The sequence below is a fragment of the Lipophrys pholis genome (genome assembly GCF_963383615.2).
Source record: "Lipophrys pholis genome assembly, chromosome: 21".
In the NCBI taxonomy this organism is placed as follows: Eukaryota; Metazoa; Chordata; class Actinopteri; order Blenniiformes; family Blenniidae; genus Lipophrys; species Lipophrys pholis.
Window position 1 is genome coordinate 6443576 of NC_137649.1, and position 23446 is coordinate 6467021.

A 23446-nucleotide genomic window follows, 5' to 3' on the forward strand; every position below is an offset into this window, starting at 1 on the left:
TGGTCAAGAGCGAAGCTCAGCCTCACACTTTGAAAAAAACCGCCGGTTTTATATAAGATGTGGCAAAGTCGTTCATTATTGACGACACAAAAATATTGAGCTGTGAACTCGAACTATGTGAAGGTGTGTGAAAGAATCCTTGTTTGATCTTGTTACTAATGAACAATAATGCATGATGCACTGACAAACACAGATCGTAGACACTCAGACTGTGAAGTAAAACAATTTTTTGTTCATTTAAAAAAAAAACATTTGACTTTTATCGGGTTCATCTCGCCACAGTTTGGATTGATTTGTGAATTCACTTTCAGTTTTCACGGAGTTGATGAAAACCCCCAGAGCACGGCCAGCTGGGCTCTACAGGCTGCATTTCAACACGGTGGGATGAGCCTGTTGAACCTCACACACAGAAACAGACGGCTCCATATGTTTGAGGCCTCGTCCAGTGGCAGGTGGCAATCAGGAGGTTCAATATTTCATAACACCCTCCCTCCCTCTCTCTCTCCCTCCCTCCCTCTCTCTCTCTCTCTCTCTCCCCTGCGGTCAAGGCGCAGCTCACGGGGACGTCAGTTTGATGTGCCCTCACTCCTTTAATTAGCTGTCAATTAGTGCAAATGAATCAACTCTTCGCCTAATTAAGCAATGCCACCAGGCAGCTCCCGTATACTGGCCATTGTGTGAACAGCATGAGAAAACCACAGCTAGCAAACTCATTTTGGATCACGAGTGCAACTTAACAATCACACTGACAAACTGTGTGTTCGTCGAGCTTTGCGCGCGTGAGCCTCAACAGACGCATGCAAGATTTCACTCCGCTTACCCTGATTTATAATCATTATTACTCAATTTCACATAGCGTACGGTGCAAAAAAAAGAAAAGAAAAAAAAACTAAACTTAAAAAAACTTTTGAATCTCTTTTAGCCAGTTATGTTGACGAGTTATGTTGTTTCAATGGAAGGAAAAACTCCCACAAGCCTTTAAACAAGGAATCGAGGACAACTTGCGATCCTCAGGCCTCCTTTCAGGTGAAAAAGCCTTGTTCTGTGTTTTCGTTTCAGAAAAGTTTCGCTTTTACACGGCAACATTTTGAAAACAATGTCCGTTTACACAGAAATGCTGAAAGCGATGGAGGTAGCATGACTGGCCACTAGTGGGTGCTGTTGTTTGTTTTTGTAATGAAACCACACACACACACATGCATACAGAGAACAATACGCTATAAGCATTAACAAAAGGAGAACACGGACATTCGTATGGACAAACGACGGAATTGGATTGTTATTACAGTGACTGTCAAAATAAAACTACCAAGTCCTAGGAGAGTATAGACTGGAGTACATCCCAATAGTCCCTCCTTTCTCCATTCCTATCTACTTTTCCTTAACCCCGTGACGTCGTCCACGGGGTTAAGGAAAGGTGTTAGGAGGCTTCCTAAAGGTGTTAAGGAAAGGCGATCACGTTGTTGTGACAGTCGGACTGCACTTCCACTAGGTGGCGTAATGATAATCCGACGGCGGTGCAAGTTAGTGACGTCTGCTGTGGTGAAAAAAACTACAAATTTCAGAAAATGGACTACAAAAAGCTCATTTATGACACTTTTCCCTGTGAATCTAACCACTGATATAATCTCAAATATCACAGTTTGAATTGAAATCAAAGGAAAAGAGGCTTGAGGTGAATAAAGAACCAATCAAACTGAAAACAAGCTGAACAAAAAAGTTTACTTTCTGTGTTCGTTTTACAAGATCCGTATAATATTCATAGTTGGGATCTGAGTTTTAGATTATTTAAACTTGTTCAATGCAGATTATTACTTTGGTAACTTGCATGATCTGATTTGAGTCATCCTGAGTTTCCCTGAACGCTCCGATGAGCGGGTCCCTTTAAATGTTGTCGCTGCAAGGAATTGTGGGGCAGCATGATCTGGTCTCCTTTGGTAAAGGATGCATCAGTGTTTCCTCGGCTAAAGGAGGTTCTAAAGGATGCATCAGTGTTTCCTCGGCTAAAGGAGGTTCTAAAGGAAGTACTGAGCCTCCTTCAATGAGCTTATTGAGAATTCCAACGTTCCTTATCATGACCGCCACTTAAACACTTCTGGGGTTAAGGAAAAGGAGATAGGAAAGGAGATAGGAAAGACTATTGGGATGCACCCCAGGAGTCATGACAGCCAAACATTATAGTTATTGTCCATCTACTGAGCATGTGCAGAACAACTATTTACCACGGCCACATGTGCGGTCAGTGTTTCCGCCATCGACAAGGAGACGGAGCCTGAGCGTTTCCACAAAGTTGCGTTTTTTCCCCCCATTTTCACGACAATGGAGTCGGAGTGTTTTCGAAAAGTCCTACCTTGGGAGCCATTTTCAAAAAGTTTAGTTTTCAGTGGTCTCCCATACCATTGTGGTGGAAACGGACACAAATAACACAATAAAAGTTTTGCATTTTCACTTTTCACTTCCATACACACACAGAAATGTTAAGTCACATGGGAACCTTTTTGAGCCAATTTAGAAAAAGATGTACACTACCAATATTGCAGTTGTGTGATAATGAGCCCACAATTACTGCTTGCATATTCATTATTTGCAACTCCATTACTTTTTTATTGTTTGTTACATTATTTCACGCAGGTATGTTGGAGCAGAACATGGGGGCTGGGTTACACTGAATTTATCGAGTGTGTTTGTGAGCATTGAATTTTGTATATTCAATATATTCCAAAAAAAACCATCACATGAGCACTCAGCTCCCCATTTGTGTCTGACTTTATTTTCTAATCCCCTAATGACCTAAATATCTCTTGAGTTTCATCTCTCATCTAAAAGGCTTTTCTGTGGATTTAACAGCAACTTTGCTGAGTGGGCTATAAGTCAACACAACAAGTATGATTCACTGACACCGATGAGGAATTCTGAGTGGCGGAGAGGAAGATTTTAACCACATAAATACGATATTAAGCTCGAGCGTCTTCTATCGGTCGCCATATGTTTGAATGAACGACCTTCATGTATTCATTAGGTTGTTTTCGGTTGTTCCTGCAGTGGGCATTTTGTCATGCAGACCACATTCTTCATTTAAAGTCAGAGAGGAAATGTAATCACTTCAAACATCTGTTCACTTGTAACTACAGCCGGTTTCTTTTTTTCAACTCTGGCACTGGTAGGCCCGCTTTTTGTATATTTATTTAGGTTTTCTGTAAATCTGTTGGCGATATGTTTGATTGAAGTGATTGAAGTGAGACGTCACAGAGTTTAAAGTTTTGGGAAAGCAGAGTCCCTCAGACACAAAAAAGAAAAAAGAAAAGAAAATCAAGATATAGGATATGGATTAGGATTATAACAGGATTCAAGACTTGATATGGGAATGATCGTGACCATTTTAAAAAATTTGGGGAGTTTAAAATGTATGTTGGGACTCTTTTTTATTTATTTTTTTTTACAAAGTTGGCTCTTTATATTTGTGTTTTTCATTCACAAAGAAGTTGATTTTATTTAACAGGTCCTGCAAAAGCAGACTACAAAAGTTCATAATCTCATTGATTTGAAAATATACTGGTGCATCTAAAAGAGTCACTGCAGTAGAGACGTTTAGTTTAGTGAAACTGGAATTCTTTCAGCCTCTTTAATTATCATTTTAGTTTTTAAGTCATAAAAATGTTAACCACAGTATGTCACAATATTAGAATATTTCATTAGATCAAGACTTTTTTCTTTTTTTATTAATATTATCACAAAAAGTAGTTTAGAGTTTACAGCTCCAAAAACAGAAAACAATGCAAAAGTTTATTCTCCCCATAACTGTGAAACTTGTATATTATTTGGATTATTGATTCCATCCAAACTGAGCCACACAGTGTTGTGGTGTTCAGTATAGTTTGGGTCTGGGAGGCTGGCTATGTGGAGTTTGCATGAGCATCTGAATACTCTGGTTTCCTCCCAAAGTACAAATCCACGTCTTTCAGGGTGAGGGAGGGATGTTATTTTATTTAGTTGGCCAGTGATGCGTTCATAAGCAGGATTGTATCAAATACAAATGATCTAAAAGAGAAATATCTTTGTGTGAACATTTCACCTGATAGTTTATAATCTGAAATTTGTGTCAGAAATGTATGAGGTTGTCAGTGTCGACACTGCAGAAGACGTATTGTTAAAATGTGCATGCTCTCACTCTTCCAGCTGACTGTGTGTGTGTGTGTGTGTGTGTGTGTGATCATGTTTAATCACATGGCTGTGAGGAGGCGCAGCTTGTTTTCTCCCTCCCTGCGTTCTACCAGCCACTCTGCACCATTACAGGCTGTAATTGTTATTTAATGGATTAAACATTCATCCTTCCTGTGCAGAGCCCCTCGGGGGTGAATGACAGCATCACCATGTTCGCACTGCTAACCTCCCCCCCCCCCCCCCCCTCCATCTCACACACACACACACACACACACACACACACACACACACACACACACACACAGAGCGACGCCCGTTTGACGGCAGTGTTTGTGCTTAAAATTCAATTACCCACTTATTGATAGCTCTCTGGGGTGCTGGAGGAGTGGACATGGTGCCGGTGGAGGTGTGGATGATTTCCCAGGAGGCCTCCCTCTCCTCCGCACATCTCCAGCTGGATCTATTTCATGGCTTTACTCATCAGCGGCAGACACAGATGGAGCAGAAGCAGCCGTCATACACCTGCACACACCAGCGCACGCAGACACACACACACACACACACACACACACACACACACACACACACACACACACACACACACACACACACACACACACACACACACACACACACACACACACACACACACACACACACACACACACACACACGCACACACACACACACACAGACGTCATTTATTGTGTTGTACATGCTACCAGTGGAAGACTAGTAAAAATGTGAAGTGAGTACTGTTTGGTTTTCAAGGGAAACAAAAATCAGATATCAGAAGTTTATCCTTTTTACATATTATATTAATTATATTATATTATATTATATTATATCATATCATATCATATCATATCATATCATATTATATTATATTATATATTATATTATATTATATTATATTATAATATATTATATTATATTATATTATATTATATTATATATAAAAACTACTGAAATAAATATAATACTTTACAAAATAGGTCTATTTTGGTTTATTAACACATAAGAATGGTCAGACTTAGGAGATAATAATAATAATAATAATAATAATAATAATAATAATAATAATAATAATAATAATTATTATTATTATTATTATTATAATCATCATCATCATCATCATCATCATCATCATCATCATCATCGTCATCGTCATCATTAATACAACATATTATTTTAACAAATGTTTTGCTGTTTTTTTGTTTGACCCAACCCAACCCTGACCCAACTACCATAATGAAATCTGATGCTGGATTTTCCCTCCTACAGAAAAAGCAAATGTTAACTATTGACAGAGTTTGTCTTATGTTCAGTTCATCTTTGTAAAAATGAGGTTTGTATGGTCCAGAATACTTTAACATAACATGTCTTATCCATTAACCCTTTAATAAACCTAAACAAAATACCAAATACCAAAATGTGTTTTGTTATTTTTTCTTCAAAACACTTGCCACATTATGGACGGCACCGCTCTGCCTTCAATGTTGTAAACTGTACAAGAAACCAAAGCAGAGACTCTACGGATGAGGAGACTATATGGGTATAAGGTTGATTTTTAAAGGGTTGAAACTAATTTCACAAACTGTGAATTAACATTTGTTCGTGCTGTTGTACAGTTTCCACCACTGATGGGAGAAAAAAGGTATTTAAAAGCAATCCAACAATTCAAACAGTCTTTTGTCTTCAATGCTTTCAGAGCCACAGGTAGCGCACCACAGGTTAGCCACGCGTCTCCGAGTCCCCCGGGGCCTTGAGGGGGGAATCCAGAAACACTCCACTCGCTGCTGGTCTGATTCCCCGCTAATTACAGCCCTCATCTCCGTCCTCCCGTGAGACGCCGCGGCACTGATGACAACACACTCCAGTTTGCTGCTCTGCATCGCCGGGCGACAGCTGGGGCTGCTGGATGCACATCAATAACCCTGGGGGGGGCAAAAGGAGTCAGGATGGTGTGTTTGTGCGTTAGGGAGGGCGGTGGCAGAGATCCTTTAGATGCTATTTTGGACGCACAGTCAAACCCGAGCCATTAATTGTTGCTTTGCGGTGTTTATTTCTGCTCTGGATTAGAAAAGAACATGAAAGCATAACCCAACAACAAGATGTCTGCGGTCAGATATACAGCAGCACATCATCTAACATGAGACCTGATTAGAAAATAAAGATGAATCTTGTTGTCCTTTTATGTGACAGGGTCAGACTCCAGCTCACGCGTCCCGGCGGAGTACCGCCGATCGATGCGCTCCGCAGATACAGTGCTGCTCCCGGCGTGATTGCAGTGACTGTTCATTAGCAGGGCGCCCGGGCTTTAATGGCCCACACACTTCTGTCCGCCGTAAATCTCCAGACTCCACCCAGGTTTGCTCCCCTGTCTCATCAAAGGGCTGTGAAGAATGAAGTCAGCGTGATGAAAAAGCGAATGAGATTTATCTTTTCCTTCCTCCTCCTCCTCCTCCTCGACGCACCGAGACGAGCTCATGAGCGCCGAGAAATGACAAGTGATACCTCGTCAAGACACACCCATAAATGTGATGATGCCGCTGGATGTGTGGGAGATGCTGATGAGACGACTGGACAAAGACATTACGTCTCTTTACTCGTGAACTCACGTACGGGGAAGCAGAGCAGGTGAGACACAAACTGGGTTCACCCCAGAGAAGAAGAGGCGCAAATACCTGACGGAGTGTTGATATTACTAATAAAACTGAAGACTCTGTTTCATGCAACTACCTGAAACACTTGTTTTTCTCACTGTGTGAGAGGATGTGCTGTTCGCTCATAAGCTGGTGACTGAATAACTAGCCGAGGCCAAGAGGTGGAAGGTGACAAAGTACAATTAGTTTATGGCCGTGTTTGAATACAGCGTGTGTTTCAGGTTTGCTCAAGTCAGTTTCGGTGTGGAAACATGAGCAGACTGACACATTTAAATTCGAATGGTTGAATTTAGTAGACAAAGAGCCAAATGTCAATACAAACAACTTGTTGTGTGCAACACTCTTTGTACTTGCATTTTTCCTTACTTTCTATTTTCACAAAGGATTTTTTTACGTCCATTATCCCGGGTGTGGACGTTCTGGATGAGTTTCATGGGCCCTGATTTGCCGTTTAAGAACACAACAAACCAGATTATGCATGTAAATATAAATGCTATGCATTCAGTGTTTACCACGACGACATTTCAAGTTAAATCACATCGTTTTTTGCACTTTCTTTTCAGAAAGGTTTTGTGTTTACACAGCGACGTTCCAAAAGCGATGTCGTTTTCACGTTGGGCTAGTGAGTTTTGGTAATGAAACCATATACACATGCACACAGTGAACAAAACACTAGAAACATTAACAACAGGAGCATTGAGACTCGTGTGGACGGATGACAAAGTTGGATTGTTATTACAGGGACTGTCGACTATGAAACTACCAAGTTCCAGGAGAATCTGGGGATTCGTGACACTCTGGAGGAAAACATTGTTGTTATTGTCCACCTACTTGTGCACAAAAACTATTTACTATGGCCCTCGTGTAACAGCTGTGTTGCATTTTCGGTGGCGCCAACTATTGTTGTCGCATACACGGACACCCAAAACGCAACAGAGGTTTTTTCATTTTCACTTGAAAACGTTGTCGTGTAAACAGGTCCTAACAGTACTTTCCTTGTGTACCATTTACTGTGTCTGGATCCTGCTTAGTGTTTTTTTTTTTTTTCAAAGGCAATAATTACAGCTGACCACTTGATGACCCTGAACCTAAAGTATCACATACTATTTAAGAGTACTGGAAGAACGATTTAAATTTGACATTTAATTGATTTTTCCTGTCATGTAAACTGGTAAACAACTCAAATTCCCAAAATAGAAATTAAAAATAAATAAATAGCTTAAAAAGGTAAAATTCTTTCTTTATACAAATTCAAACAAAATTAACTAGATAAAAAATTGTTCTTTAATCTACCACAAGGAATCCCAACTAATCAAACAAGGGATGAGGGATCAGACTCACTGAGGCCCAGACATTCATAAAATAACACAAGTTATTATTTTTAAGAAAACTTAAATATGATGAAAATAGTTTTGAAAATCCAAATAAAAAAGTGAGTAAAATTATTGTTGTAAACCTTCATGACAGCACAATTTCTGTGTTAATTCGGTCCCAATTTGAATTTAAAGTCTCAGTCTACCTCTGCTGGACTCTGTAAACCAGGACAGACACTTACTTGGTTCAGACAGACGTGATGGACGATGAGCAGAATCAATTCTTTGTCAAGAAGCAGAGACCCAAGAACAGCATTTAAAAGAAAATCTGAAGAGTAAAGTCAGATGAAAAAGTTGAGGTAACTTTTTGGTAAACAATTGATGAAACCAGACACATTATGCCAACAAACATGACACCAAATTAACAAATGAACCCAACCTCAGGAGCTGCAGAGGAGAGCCTCCATGTGGGATGATGATGGACCTGAAAAATCACAAAGTTTGTCAGTATATATCTTCTATCGATCTTTACATAAAGTCATGAATGAGTTCACACTGTTGTGAACTGAGAAAATATCATTTCATCTTGGGGGTCCTCTGTGGATGAAGTGTGTTTGAAGGAAACATGCAGAGTAGATTAAATTCACACATTTACATCCTCTCTTGTTCTGCCAACACAATATAATCAAAGCTTAGTGATATCGTTTATGACACTTTCTTCCTTTCACGCTGTATTTTCTGACCTCTGTACCTATGCATTATATTGAAGGTGACTCATGTGACGTATTTTCTTTAAAAAATAAAATAAAATAAAAACTTTAACAAAAAATTCCACACACAGCTTTTACATTTCAGCTCCAGACAGCTCGGAGCTGTTCAATAAAAACTACTTCACTGTAACCCGGACTTGTTTGTTTGTAATTTTCAAACACGTTCTCCCACCTTTACGAAGGAGAAGCCCACTTCCGGTTTGGAGAGGAAAGACCGAACTCAACCGAACATATCCGACAATATCCGAATATAACCGAACAGAGCCGAAGTGCAATGGGCGGCCGTATACGAGTCGTAATTTTGTGTTTTTCTGTCAATTTAATTCTTTCCACGCTTATTTTTGTCACCGTTAAGCCTCGCACAAACTGACATTTAATAATACTTGTCTAATTTGTATTCTGTCTTATTATTTGATAGTTTACCTTTTTATTCTTTTTCTATGTATTATGTTCTGTAAAACAAAAACTTCCCTCTGAGGTCAATAAATAATGTCTATTCTATTCTATTCTATTCTATTCTATTACATATCACAAAGTTTAAAAAGTTTCAGAAATGTGACTTTATCAAAATGTTGTACATATTTTGTAGTAAAACTAAGGAAAATAGTTTGAGAGTACATACGTTATAATGAACACATTTTGCTTATTAGTTATTAGTTTAGTTTCCTCCACAGTTGCCAAATTCAACCTGGCTGAAATCAGAATTTAAGGTTCTCACTTTGACCACAAATAAAAGTGGGTGGACGTTTATGAAGACACAGCATACAAAAGAACATTTTCAATAAAAACATGACATTTGGTTCGTTCTGGGTTGGTGTTTGATATTTTAGTGAACCTTTAAAATTTACCATGAGTGTTTTAGAGGAAATGTCTTCAGACTGACAGTCGGATGATGTGGTGGCCAGAGCAGTGGCTGTAGGTCAATGGAGAGTGAACATATTGCTGCTGCTGCTGCTGCTGCTGCTGCTGTTGCTGCTGCTGCGACCCTTTCCCCCTGCACTTCATGAAAAGTAGGTCAGAGAACAATGCACTCTCTCTGCTGGACCATAGCGGGGTGCCCAAACCCTCCACATGACCCCCTCTGACCCCCATCCCAAGCTTACACATACAGCAATACCTCCACTCAGTGTTATATTTGGCAACCTGAAGAAAACAACAACAACAACAAAAATATTAAACAAAACAACAACCAAAAATATCCTGCTGAATTTTCTTGGAACAGCCGTTGGAGATGCACACCATTTGATTAAGTAGGGTCTGACACCTCGTGGGGAGATGTTGCCATTACAGGTATCAATAACTCAAGACGTTAAACACAATGACTGTTTTCACCTAATTTTGGGGGAAGAATCAAACTAAAAAGAAATAAAGTGGATAGTAAATGTAGTATTCACACCATTGCAGCATCCTATATTTTGATTATGTAATCAGTGTAAACCAATTCAAATGAAGTTCAAATACGATTTAGTGTAACTGTTATGACGCTTGTAGAATATATATGATGATTCATCAGATACATCAAATTGACTAAAACGAGTAGAAGTTTTGCACTTTATTGCCTATGGATCCCAACAACAAGGATTATGATCCCATTTTATAATGGGATTTACATTAGGAAGGCTTGCAATCCACAAAACATCAGATACTTGGCATTGTGTGGAAAGATATAATAATGAGGTTATTCTCATCTTCCTACACTTTGTAAATCTCTGGTCTACACTGTAAAACAAATAAGATGCTTCACTTTAAAATACACTAAGGGGGTAAACACTGATTGTTTGTACATGTCTGTGATCTGGGTTGTCTCCTAACATGAACTCAGATAGTCAGGGCACCATTGATATTGATAACGAAAGGCTGACCTCTGCCACCTTTGCATGCACAAACCATCCCAGCTCGTTTGACCGCGACTCTCCACTCTCAGCCCTTTAAACCAGTTTATCACAGGAAAGAGAGATTGCTGGCAGGAGTCGGTCGGGCTCAAGGCCTTCAACCCTATCCTTAAAAACAAGTCCTTCATGTTCCTAACTGAGACAAAGCATCTGCAGGCAGTTTATACACCTTCTTATCTGAATTCAACGTTTTTTGTCTGCTTGAGCTCCCCTCATGAATATACTCCCTCCTGAAGGTCAACTCCTCAGTATTGGGATAGGGACTTCCTCTATGTCCGACTGCTCTAAGACAGGGGTGTCAAACATAGGGTCAATGGGCCAAAAAAAGAAGAAGCTTGCAATAACTTTCAACCAAGCCACCATAACAAATTATAAAAATTTCAGAAAACATTGACATTTTTAGCAAATTTTTTAAGAGTAGCAGACACAACAAAATACTGAGACCCGAGCTGAGAGAGCAGTGATGCTGCAATAAAAGCTGGCATCATTGCAACCAAGCTCCTTAAAGTCATGCTGTCAGGGTGAGTTTGTAAAAACATGTATGATGCAACAGCTGTAGGAGAAGTTTTTTTGTTTTTTTTACATTCTATGTATTTTTCCCCAGAAGGTTTCATTCAAATTATTTTTATGTTGAGATTGTTGTCATTTTAGGTACTAATTGTTATATAGACATTTTCATCACGTGTACTCCATGCCGCAAAAAAGAAACACTTTAAAGTTGAAATTTAAAGGTTATTATTGCTCCATTTTACCTGTCCAGCCCACTAAAGATGAAATTGGGCTGAATGTGGCCCTCTGAACTAAAGTGTGTTTAACTAAAACCTCTGATCTAAGAGAAATAGATAAACTTTTTTTTCTAATAAATTGCTCATTATCCTGGAGTGTAGTCCATTCCTTTTAGCTCCTCTCCAGGTATAATAGTTTGACAAAGGTTATATTTTGAACTGAAACAACAGTTTCTTAATGCCAAAACCACTATTTAAGCTTCTTGTACACAAGAGACACAAAAATTGTGCTCGAATTCTACTTTGGAATGTTTGTTTGGATTGACAGTAGTAGTTTTCCTTAATAATACACTGTAATTAACATGTAAACGGAAAATATATGAAAGTATAACTTGTGCACGAATGGGACACTGTCACTTTAAATAACAGAGCCATTCCTTGAAGCCCTTTGCGTCATGACGTCACTTTAGTTGCATTCATAAACCCATTGAGCTCGTTTGCTTCTCGCCGGGTGCGGTGGCGCGCGCCTGTAATCCAAGCTACCGGGAGGCTGAGGCTGGCGGACCGTTTGAGCTCAGGAGTTCTGAGCTGCAGCGGACTATGCCGATCGGGTGTCCGCACTAAGTTCGGTATCGATATGGTGCTCCTGGGGGAGCCCGGGACCACCAGGTCGTCTAAGGAGGGGTGCACCGGCCCAGGTCGGAAACGGAGCAGGTCAAAGCCCCCGTGCCGCTCAGTAGTGGGATCGCGCCTGTGAATAGACGCTGTAGTGCAGCCTTAGTAATACAGCGGGACCCAGTCTTTTTTACACACTTTCCAACGCTGCTTTTTTTTTTTTTTCTACATAAACATACAACGTGACATTTCTACAGCACAGCAGCTCTATCGACATTTGTTTTTCTCTTAATTACCGTCAAACCGTTCACAATGCTGCTGCTACTTCCTGTCCCACACCGCCTCCTCCTGGAGAACATGTGAACCGTACACTGTGTTTTATAGTGCACGTTTCAGTTTTTTAACTTCTCCTTAAGAATCTTGTTGCACTATTTCTTGCCTATGGTCTGTATTTTCTCATTTATATTATATTTTGGGTGATATATTTGATCTGTACTCTATTTTGTGTGTGTTGTATCACTTTGACAATTACACTGAATACCGAATTCATTCCCATCCGCCTTAACCATAGAGACAGTGGAGAGCAGGAAGGACCTTCACAGTCCACAATCACACGCACACACACACACTGGCTGACTCTCTGCTGTCCTTTGGAAGGAGATTTACACACTTTACAAGCTCAACATAAAGAAAAAAATGGCCATCCACTGGTTCTCACCTTAAATTTTAATTTAATCAGGCCAGCGCCTACCATGAACAAGTCGGTCTTAGTACCAAGTATAGTTGCAGTTGCAGTTCTCACACCGGGAGTACAAAGACTGGAATACCAAACTCCTCCCATGCTGCAGACTTCACTCCTGCAATCATTACAGCTGCAGTCTTTATTCAAGATTTGCATGAATAAAAGTTGATATTTCAGTCTTTGGCAGTCAATTCTTAACAGCCTTTTTATTTCTCTGATTACTTTCTCCAGCTCTGATTTGAGGACAGCTAAAGGCTTCCATGAAGAATGACACAGCATGAATCAGTTCATGTAATTTATTTGGCGAAGTTGTGTTTTTAGAGTTCGTGGTCCTCTGGGTGGTAAAGTTCACTCATCAGTCGGTAGATGTATGAAGGCGCGTGTCCGCCGATGTTGGAGATGAACAGAGTGATGAGCTCAGGTGGGACGTAGTCGAACACGGGACAGTGGACGTTCACCTTTGACAGAATCTCTCCTGAAATCCAAAAAAAAGAAAATAAGATGCAGGAGGCTGTAGTATAGTCTGAAAAAGACGTTCAAATTGTGAGCGTTGTTGGAAATGTTACCTTCAGTGAAAGGGAGCACCTCATGAGGAGAAACAAATTTGTGAAAGGTGTCTTCTTCATTAGGAAACTAAAGATTTAAAAAAATATAAAAAGGAGTTTCATCACCACCTGTTATTAAGCCAAACAATATAAATCTGACGGAGCGGGAGTGTTTCCTCACCTGTGGAGAGAGCTTGAACATGGGAGCGCAAACGATTAGAGGTGTCGAGTGGTGTTTGGCGGCGAGGGCGAGCGTGTGCGTCCCGTTGACGGCCCTCAGCCCGCCGTTTGCCAGAACTGTCTGAGTCCCAATGATGACCTGCGATGAAATCATGAAATTTCAAGCCGCACGCCCTGACACAACTACTACTGCCACTGCCACTTGAAATGATGTGGCCGCTACCTTATTGACGCGAGACATGACGGCAAAGATGGCCGCATCTGCAATCACAGTCGTTTCGATGCCCGCTTCGGATAAACTGGTGGCCATTTCATGTCCCTGGTGGTGGAGGTAAACAAATCAACAGGATAAGTCACTTTCGGCACGTTTACTCTTCCTGAAATGTCTGCGGTGTTGCTGCAGCTACCTGGCAGAAGGGGGCGCACTCTGCCACGATGACGTGGAACTTGCGTTTGCGTGCGGCGTCTTTGAGGAACGCCTCCACCGTGCGAGAGCGGCCGACGGTCATGATGACCTCGTTGGAGTGGATGTGCTCCAGAGCCTGCATGGCGATGTTGTCTGTTGTTCCCTCTGGGAAATGAGAGCGAGACACAACAACCTTTCACTCCAGAGAGTCAATAGATACTTTCTTGACTCGGCGCCGATCTCGACTCCACGACACTCGGGACAACGAAACAAAGATGGCGGGAGTAATGATGGACTGAGACCTGAAAGGCAACAACCTCATTAAGAGAAAAAACTGAATCAGCTTAATACCATATGGAAAATGTTGCAAGACTTAAAGGATTTCTGATCAAACTAGATTCAGAAAAACTTGCTCATGCATTTATTTTGTAAACAGGTCTCAGTAAACAAAAATAAAAAAAGTTGCAGCTCATCCAGAGTCACCAACACAAAGAGGTTGAAACACTTTACGCCTGAGCTCCAGTCTCTGCTCTGGCTGCCTGTGTGTCAAAGGATCGACTTTAAAAATGTACTGCTGGTCTGTAAAGCTTTGAATGGCCTCAAGCCCAAATACAGCTCAGACTTCTGAGGTCCTCAGGAAGACGTTTACTAAATGCTCCCAGAGTCAGAAGAAACAAGGCGAAGCTGCTTTTACTTCCGACGCTCCTCATCTGTGGAACAAACTTCCTGCTGACACTTACTACATTTAAATCAGGCCTTAAATCACTATATTAGTTCATGCTTTCTAATAATCGATAGAACTTACTTAAAAACCTTTTTATATCTTTCTTAATCACTTGGTTTTATAGTTTTTCCTTTATTTCCTTCTAAAACACTGAATTGCCCAGTGCTATAGAAATTAATTTGCCTCGCCTATCATGTTTATCATCGGAGTGATACACTGCTGGCCGCTTGTTCACAGCTCACCGAGCTCAGTCAGCAGCTCATTGATGGCCTCGATGACGTTGGCTTTGAGCGCAGCGAAGTGCTGCCTGAAGTTCTCCTCGCTGAGTCCTCCGGACGTCAGCAGCTTGTGGAGGGACTCCTGCTGGTCGGCTTCTTCACTGCTGCCTCGAGACCTAAAGAAAAGAAGCCGAAACCATCAGACACAACCTCACAATTCCTTTCGGTGATGAACGTTGCGCAGGGGAATCAATCGAAAGGTTTAATTAGAGGAAAACGCCTCACATGATGGTTTAAGTCAATATGCGAGTCAAACTTGTTCTGATCAATAATGATTTCATTCATCAGCGCCTTTGAGGACACCCAAGGTCACTGTAGTAATGTGAATATATTGAAGTACTGTTTAATAACAATAAGGAAGAACCATAGAAATGACTTTAGGAAAACATTTTGGGATTTGCTGCAGAAAAGCTGTTCTAAACAGGCATGAATATGCTTGTTTAAAAGTGAACAATAGAGGAGGTCAATGAGGGATGGAGGAGGTCAGTGAGGGGTGGAGGAGGTCAGTGAGGTATGGAGGTCAGTGAGGGATGGAGGAGGTCAGTGAGGGATGGAGGAGGTCAGTGAGGTATGGTGGCGGTCAGTGAGGTATGGTGGCGGTCAGTGAGGGATAGAGGAGGTCAGTGAGGGATAGAGGAGGTCAGTGAGGGATAGAGGAGGTCAGTGAGGGATAGAGGAGGTCAGTGAGGGATGGTGGAGGTCAGTGAGGTATGGTGGGGTATGGTGGAGGTCAGTGAGGGATGGATGGAAGTAGTACAGATGATGATGTGCGGCAGCGCTTTGGACCAGTGTGGAGTTTATCCCTTGGCACATTCACATCTTTGTTTCCTCTTCTTATCCGTGTTGTGATTACATTTAAAGCTTTAATTTCAACATGTAACAACAGCGATCACCAACTGTTGCACCAAATTTACTTGACAAACAACCTGTGATTAAACATCTATTTGCACTCAATACAGTTCAAAGACGTGTGGCCATGTGTTTTCCTCACCTGGCGTATTCCTCCCTGATGATCTTCAGCACGCGTCGGATCATGTTGCCCACCGTGGTCTCAGAGGGCTGAGCGGCTGTCATTCTCCTCCCCTCCTTCCGGATTATTTCCATCAGATCACCTAAAATGCAGAGGGAAAGTGCTACAATGAGTGACACGATAAATATGAAGCTTAATCCACGATAGTAAACTAAAATAACTTGTTCCATCTCATAAACATGCATACATTTGCAAAATACGTTTAAAGAACTGGTGAGCCATTCATACTCACTGCTACCGTTGGTTTAGGACTTGTTCTCCAAAGTGACTCGCCTTGTTCATAAATATATCAAGTGTAAATAGCTTAAAACAAAGGCTAATTATAAAGAAAAGTCAGAGAAACTATATAAAGTCAAGATCCTTGTTTACCTTGCTCTGATGTGCTTATAATGTTCACCTTAACTTGCTGTTGGGGGTGTCTCTCCATCCATTCCTGTCATTTCATCTACTATATCACCAGTAAACCTTGTCAGTGTCTCTCCTAGTCGCTCTGTGAGGTGACAGCAGTGTGCGTTACCTGCGCTGCTCCACCGGGCCTGGGCGGTGATCCTACGGAGCAGCGCCGTCGTCTCCCGGGCTGTCTCCGCCGAGCCCCGCAGAGGTCCCGTCCCGCTGCCTCCGCGCTTCAGGTCGGACAGAAACGCTTCAAGACGCTCCGTCAGGTCTGTTTCTTTGTACGGGCCCGGCATGGTGGAGTCGAATTCGCTGTGCTGTCAGTTACAACAAACTTGCTCCGGTATTTCCACTGCGGAAGTGTTTCTGCAGTACTTCCGGGTGAGCGTGACTGTTCTGTCATCTGATTGGTGGGGAGCCTCAGTGACGTTGTGTCAGAAACAGAATTTTATTTTTTTTAATTCTACAAATTCCATAAACTTTTGTAGCTTACGTGAAGGGAAAAAAATGTAATCTTTTTTTTTTTTCCATGTCGTAATTTCTCTTGTCTCTGCTCCATTTTCATTCAAACAAAAAAAGTTTTGTTAATGAATGAAATAAAGAATAACATGCGACTCAAGAGCGGGAGAGTTTACTGGAAACATTTGCCAGGCATTGTGACTCACAGATAAAAAATCCCTCACAATTTGAGAGGGATTTTGCAACTTGTACCGTTTATGAAAAACAGTTTGGTAGATGATGAGGATGACTTGTGATATATTTCAGGCTTACTTTCTCTTTCATCGTATTGTTTTATTTTATTTTTTAATCTGTCCACAGCATGACCTGGGAACTGTTTCATTCTTATCATGCGGGATTCGAATAACAAAACAAAATGAGTCTTAAATATTTAAATTCCTGTTAATCCATTTGAAAGCCTCATTCAAAGGAAGATTATGATTGTACTCTCCAGTTCAACACTCTACATCGTCCTGCTGTGATCTTTTGTCATTTTCTCCCTCGGTTGTGCATAACCCTCAACCACTCCACAGATACAAATGTGCACAAAGACTAATGTAAATCCATCCAATATTTTATTGAATAAAAGCCCAACACAAATTTACAAAATTTTTCCGTCAACATAAAAATCATTGACAGCGCACGAGGCGCACGTTCATTGTTAAAAATGTTTCAATGACAGATGCCTCAATTATTCCCCCGTCGGAAAGAATATCTGCAAACACCCACCTTCTTGTGAAACCAGAGCCTCACACACATTTTAAATGATGAGCAGGTTGGATGAATCTCCAAGTACTGCGAGTTGGAAACAGTCAAGAAAAGAATTGTTTAATTTACTAGTGTAAAGAGAGAGAGCGAACAATAGAAAAGAAACTTTAGAAAATGGGACAGCTTTCTCAAAAACTTTGTCCGCAAATATACAAAATGCATCATATGGTGGCTGTTTCATTCATACCATACATATGTTACAAATTCCTTCTTGAGAACAAGGTTTTTGGTTCCTGGCTACTTTTGAATGGTGAAAATGGTGTTCCAAAAAACAAAAACTCCAACGTGCAAGAGCTCACAGAAGTGACCTAAGAATATTACACCGACAGCTTACAGTCCACCCAAAAAATATACCAGTAAAGCAACTAAGTGGCAATTACAATAATGAAAACAAACTAAAGAAACGCTTAAACGTAGCTACCATACATGAATGCAAATCAAGTGACAAAACACGGATGTTCGGTGGTCGCCAATTGTCTCGTCACAACGTAACAACAAACCAATTCGAAGAGCCTCACTTGCTAAAAAGGGGCACCGAGGATCTAGTTTGCTTGGCATTGCAAAAAAATGTGTATATTATCAACAGAAGGGCAAAGGACATTCATTCATGGCACTTCCATTCGAACTGAGCTCAAAATCAAACGTCGCTGTTCAACTAGTCAAAGGTACAGGATCTTATTCGGTAAGCAGTGTGGACAGAAATGTGAACCACGAAGACAGACGCGTGTCACCGGTGCGGTGACACACGACCTCCCACGCGTCAGAGCATTTCTCCCTACAGAGCTTTCCATGTTTCTAAATAAGCAGGGTTAATCTTTTTTCTTCTTTTTTTTTTTTAAATTCTCCCCAGAGGACAACCTTGATGCTCTCTCACTCAGTCTTGAAAATTTCATCTTGCCCCTCGACCCCACTTGTTGTTGTTGTTGTTTGCTGAAGCTAGTCCAAGGAGGGTGGATGTTGGGATGTGTTGGCTGACCGGCGGGCAGCGTCCCTCGGAGGTAAGGAGCCGGGCGGAGGTTGAGGAAGTCGCTTTTACTCGATCAGCTTCTTTGCCTTGAAGAAGCGACGCAAGTAGAAGACCTGCCATGTGGCCAGGCCGATGAGGCAGCACATGGAGAATATGCTGAAGTACAACACACGTGTGTTTGTCGACTCTGCAGAGGGGGGACAGCGACACAGAAGGGTAGTTACTTATGTCCTTCAGGTGAGTACAAATACTAAACTTTAGGTACTTGCTGATGCCGAGTACCGATACAAGTATTTATTGGATGCCATGAAGCCTAATTCATATTCTGAAACTCAAACTTTGATTATATGCAACATCTCTGGTGTGTGAGCCCCCACAACTCTTTAGCATGTAAGCTCAGAGGACAGTCCTCCTGGATCCACTCTCTCTGGAGAGAGATATTTATTTTTTTGAATCTTGGACAAGAAATATGTTTGCTCTGTTTGCGATGTCCGTGGATAGGATTTATTGGTGTTGAACTAAAATGTATTGATCCTGCATGTTTGCGGTGATGCAGGACCTATCAAGATGGATTTAAGACTCAATGACCAATAGAAACAAGACACAAAGTCACATGACTGCCGTAGCCTGACAAGGGAGAAATCAAGTGGAAATACCCACTGAAAGAAATCTGCAACAGTCCTCTGCTCTCCGTTTGTGGCAACCTGGTGCAGGACTACCCAGGAATGTCTGTCCTGTCCTGTCCTGTCCTGTCCTACAGAATCTGCTGTTTGCAGCTTACTCAATGAAGGACATCAGACTCACTCTGCTGGTCCAAATGTCTCTGGTGAACAAACCATCTTTCACCTCCTCTTAATATTTTGTCAGAACATTATTCAGTGTTTTAACTTTAGACATTTTCTTTAACATTAAAGACTTTCCAAACCGCTGACACAGCTCACACTTGTCTACCTGCTGCTGACTCATGATGTCAGGTAATCCTCGCCAGGCTGTATCAGACTCGATACTGGTATCTGTATTTGTGCTGCCCTAAAAATAAATGCTTTCAAGATGCTGATTTATGCATTATGCTTTGTTGTGGTACCATTGGTGTCTCGCATCTCCTCTTCTCTCTTCTTCATATACGCAAAATCATTCACAATGGACTCCGACAGGTCTTCCAGTCGCCTCAGCTCAACCTCAAGAGGCTTCAGCTTCTCCACCTTGGCAATCTGGTAAGAACAAAATGGAAGAAGACGAGGCACGGGGAATTAAATGTTGGGAAGAAGGTTGAGATGTTACACACTTCATCCAGCAGGTGGCACTTTTGAGCCGTTTGAATGAGTTAAACATGATGTTTGCACATGACATCCTGCTCATCCAGTGAGAATAAAGCCATTTGGGCTCCTGTGAGAAAGCAACAGCTGCATCTGAACAGATGGTGAGTCTTTACCCATAAAGTCTAATATGGTTGATTTTGTGACAAAACACACAATTAATCTACTAACGCACAAATATACAGCCAGCAATGTGACAAAGGTGTACTAAACACTTGTTAGTGATGATTTTCCTTCATGTAGGACATTCGCTTAACAGCTATTTCTGTGTATATTTAACACAACCTCCTATCAGCCACTATGATAAAAGTTGTAGTTTGTACAACGTTCTGATTATAACAACTCTACACTACAGTGCCCGTCTGCCAAGGACACATTTTCAAGCGTTGTGCAACAGGCAGGAAAGACTGTCCAGCACTTTTAAAAAGTATCACTACACCTTCTTCTGAACGGTGTCACGTAGGAGAATACAATACAATCTCAGCTGGGAAAGGAATGCCTGCCCGAGCTGTGCCTGAACACTCGCCAACACGTTCCCGTGGCAGAACAGCACGTAGTGTTTGTGTGGATGTGGAGGCGGGGTGATTCTCAGCTCCACAAGACTCCTCCGCTTTGTGTAAAGTGCTGCCTGAGGCAGCAACAGTAGGTGCCAACACCGTATCGTGATGATGCACAATGATATGCATCCACGTAGTAAAATCGTTGAAGCTAAATGACGCAGATTTTGACGTTTCCAATGCTGAGACACCCCGGTCGTTTTGACAAAAGCTGCAATTAGAATAATTCGACGTGGCACAAGCAACCCACTATCAAGACCTGACGTACAACTTGGTGACAATCTCTTGCGGAGCTATAATCATAGGTGACTATCTCATTTCTTAAATTAAGCGCTGAGAACACGTTTGAATAAATAGCACACTGACTTTAGGTGTACTCAAGCCATTGAAGAAATGCCGTATTTGCAAAAGCACAAGACTGGAAATTCCTCTAAGACAATCTTAATTACAATAAACTCAAAACCTAAGTTTTCCCAGAGTTGAATGAATGAAAATAAGAACTAAAAGAAAACCTTCAGCACTAGTGTTGCCCAACATCCACTGATACACTTCACAGGAATGTCCTGAACTCCATCTGTGTCAGAAATTCTTACCTCTTCATAGTTTTTGGCCTCGACTCCATGTTTCATATCAAGATTGACCAGCTGGTCGGGCACCCTTCCAGTTCCTGAACCAAGTAGCACAATATTTCACATTAGGCATAAATAACCCAAAACACTTGCAACACTGGATAAATTATCATTACGATGAAACTTTTTCTGTCGTTAGAGTTTGTTCTTTTAGAGCCATATTCAATTAATACTTCTGAGCAAATGAAAAGCATATTAAACATTTCTAGAAATTTGCATCTTCAAATTTAGAATCATACAAAGTGTGTGTGTGTGTGTGTGTGTGTGTGTGTGTGTGTGTGTGTGTGTGTGTGTGTGTGTGTGTGTGTGTGTGTGTGTACACTTACCCATTGGTGATTTGCTTTCGAAGCAAACCTCAAACATGTCGTAGTCCTCTGTGGTGAACGCAAACTTTCCTTTCGTTGCATCTTCCTTGGAGTAAAGAGTGTGACTGGAGGAGTCTGTGATCTATAAAGTCAAACACAACATGCTTACAGACAGTTTGAACCTAGTTGAAAGAAGTGCTTTGTATCTTCAAGAAGGAAACGGGAAATATTCAGAATGAAGGATTAATGTTTGAAGCAATCATAGTAAATGCAAAAGGAGCAAGATTAGTTTCGGTTAAGGCTGTGATAAACTGTTAATCATTGTCTGGGCTGCCTCACGTTCTTCTCATACACGTACAAAAGTGATTTTTAAGAATAATCTCATATTCCACGCGTCAACTGCACCTCTGTTTAGAAAGTTTAAACTTTAACCAATTTCATGTATAAATGTTGTATATACATGCATATTTATGTATAAATCCATAAATACACCAGAAATTCACTTTGACCCAATGAAAGACTCAAAAGATTAATTTACTACTTATCTCACTTACCTCCAAATGTCAACTTTTTAAATCAAATTTCGCAAACTGTGGAACTCTTTGAAACTGCTTTGTCCCTTTTAAAGGCTAAATCATCTAATCATTTCCTGCACAAACAGGATCTGATTGATTCCGAGTCGATATTTTATGTGATTTATGCGATTGAGGTGACTCTTTTTGATTAATTTGTTTATTTTCTGCTTGTTCTTCGATTTATATTTTCTTGAAGATATTATTTATTGATGAGGAATCATATTTGGGCTTATTTCCTCTGCTGCACAGTTTGTTGTCATTTTGTAATTCTCTAGTATTTTCACATGTTGTGCAAAATGTAAAAAAAAAATAAAAAAAAATATTTTCCCAAGTGATTGAAGGCATAATTAAAACAGCTGACAGCTGCTGCAATTAACGCCACAAAACTATTAGCTGTTAGACATGTAAACAATGCAAACCCGCTTCTGCAAGATTACTTAAGTAGAACTGTACAACTAAAGGCCATGATTTGATGCAATGCAAAACATTTCATGTACATTTCATTGCACAGAAGCTGACATGCAAGAAGCTAACGTGCTAATGTGGCTAACTGAAGGGACGGTAAGTCTGACGTGTAACAGCAGTCGAGCCGAGACGCCCACAGCATCATTAACACGTCGAATTACACCCAATTCTACATAAACACGCACACAAAACGGTAAAACGGCAGGTTATAGATGAAGTCGAAGTGATTCTGGGTCAAAAATCCCCCCGACGCCTTCGTAAGCAGTGGTTTTCGCTAGCTGGCTAATGAAACCAGGAAGAGGGCTTCAGCCGGGCCTTGGTTAGCTGCGATGCTAACAACACAAGTTAGAGAGACACGCCACAGCGGCAGGTCTCATCGTGCTGGAGACAAGCTGAGATTTAGGTTTGTGTCTGTTGGGTCACCTCAACGGACTGGATAGCAGTGAGTTAAACGAGGTTAGCCGCCGGTCCGAGCTCACCTTCAGGTTGGTTTTGGTGTTCGCCTGCTCGCTGATTTCATACTCTCCCGTCACCAGGACGTCTTTGTGGATCTCCTCCCGCAAACACTTTCTGGTGTTGACCGGTAAAAAGAAAGAGATGGAAAATACCGATTCAAACAGAACCGGCAACAGCAGCAGCAGCGCAGCGACTCGAGCCATGGCTACAATCGACCGACCAACCGAGCAGGAGCGCCGCGCCAGCCAACCAGCTTAAGACGCGAGGTCCAGCTCACACTGCCGGCTGCAGACAGCTCAGCAGCACCGCCACCGGCCTGGAGGGAGAACTGCTTGACAACAAGGAACAGAAATCCCTCAAGGAATATGGCAGATTTAATTTAATTTAATTTAATTTAATTTAATCTAATTTAATTTAATTTAATTTAATTTAATTTAATTTAATTTAATTTAATTTAATTTAATTTAATT

The 23446-nt window shown here is 41.1% G+C and overlaps 2 protein-coding genes across 2 annotated transcripts; both read right to left on the bottom strand.

The window, feature by feature from the left end:
• Window positions 1-12367: 12367 nt before the first annotated feature.
• Window positions 12368-16829, bottom strand: eif2b2 (eukaryotic translation initiation factor 2B, subunit 2 beta). Its single transcript, XM_080491032.1, has 8 exons — window positions 16565-16829; window positions 16009-16129; window positions 14982-15133; window positions 14017-14180; window positions 13833-13928; window positions 13611-13748; window positions 13451-13517; window positions 12368-13359 (listed from the first exon to the last, which is right to left on the bottom strand). Exons 1-8 carry the CDS (start codon window positions 16734-16736, stop codon window positions 13202-13204), a joined length of 1068 nt encoding a protein of 355 aa, XP_080347158.1. The 5' UTR covers window positions 16737-16829; the 3' UTR covers window positions 12368-13201.
• Window positions 16830-17491: 662 nt separating this feature from the next.
• Window positions 17492-23256, bottom strand: tmed10 (transmembrane p24 trafficking protein 10). Its single transcript, XM_080490530.1, has 5 exons — window positions 23000-23256; window positions 21502-21622; window positions 21140-21213; window positions 19758-19884; window positions 17492-18860 (listed from the first exon to the last, which is right to left on the bottom strand). Exons 1-5 carry the CDS (start codon window positions 23177-23179, stop codon window positions 18739-18741), a joined length of 624 nt encoding a protein of 207 aa, XP_080346656.1. The 5' UTR covers window positions 23180-23256; the 3' UTR covers window positions 17492-18738.
• Between the last annotated feature and the right edge of the window lie 190 nt (window positions 23257-23446).

What these genes read in the sequence shown, in the direction of transcription:
- eif2b2 (XM_080491032.1), bottom strand. Translation starts at nt 16,736, where the DNA reads ATGCCGGGCCCGTACAAAGAAACAGACCTGACGGAGCGTCTTGAAGCG. An exon ending in TGAGCTGCTGACTGAGCTCG is followed by an intron (nt 14,181 to 14,981) that starts GTGAGCTGTGAA and finishes CTCATTTCCCAG; the next exon opens with AGGGAACAACAGACAACATC. An exon ending in AGTGCGCCCCCTTCTGCCAG is followed by an intron (nt 13,929 to 14,016) that starts GTAGCTGCAGCA and finishes CTCCACCACCAG; the next exon opens with GGACATGAAATGGCCACCAG.
- tmed10 (XM_080490530.1), bottom strand. Translation starts at nt 23,179, where the DNA reads ATGGCTCGAGTCGCTGCGCTGCTGCTGCTGTTGCCGGTTCTGTTTGAA. An exon ending in ACACCAAAACCAACCTGAAG is followed by an intron (nt 21,623 to 22,999) that starts GTGAGCTCGGAC and finishes TTGACTTTATAG; the next exon opens with ATCACAGACTCCTCCAGTCA. An exon ending in CGAAAGCAAATCACCAATGG is followed by an intron (nt 21,214 to 21,501) that starts GTAAGTGTACAC and finishes TACTTGGTTCAG; the next exon opens with GAACTGGAAGGGTGCCCGAC.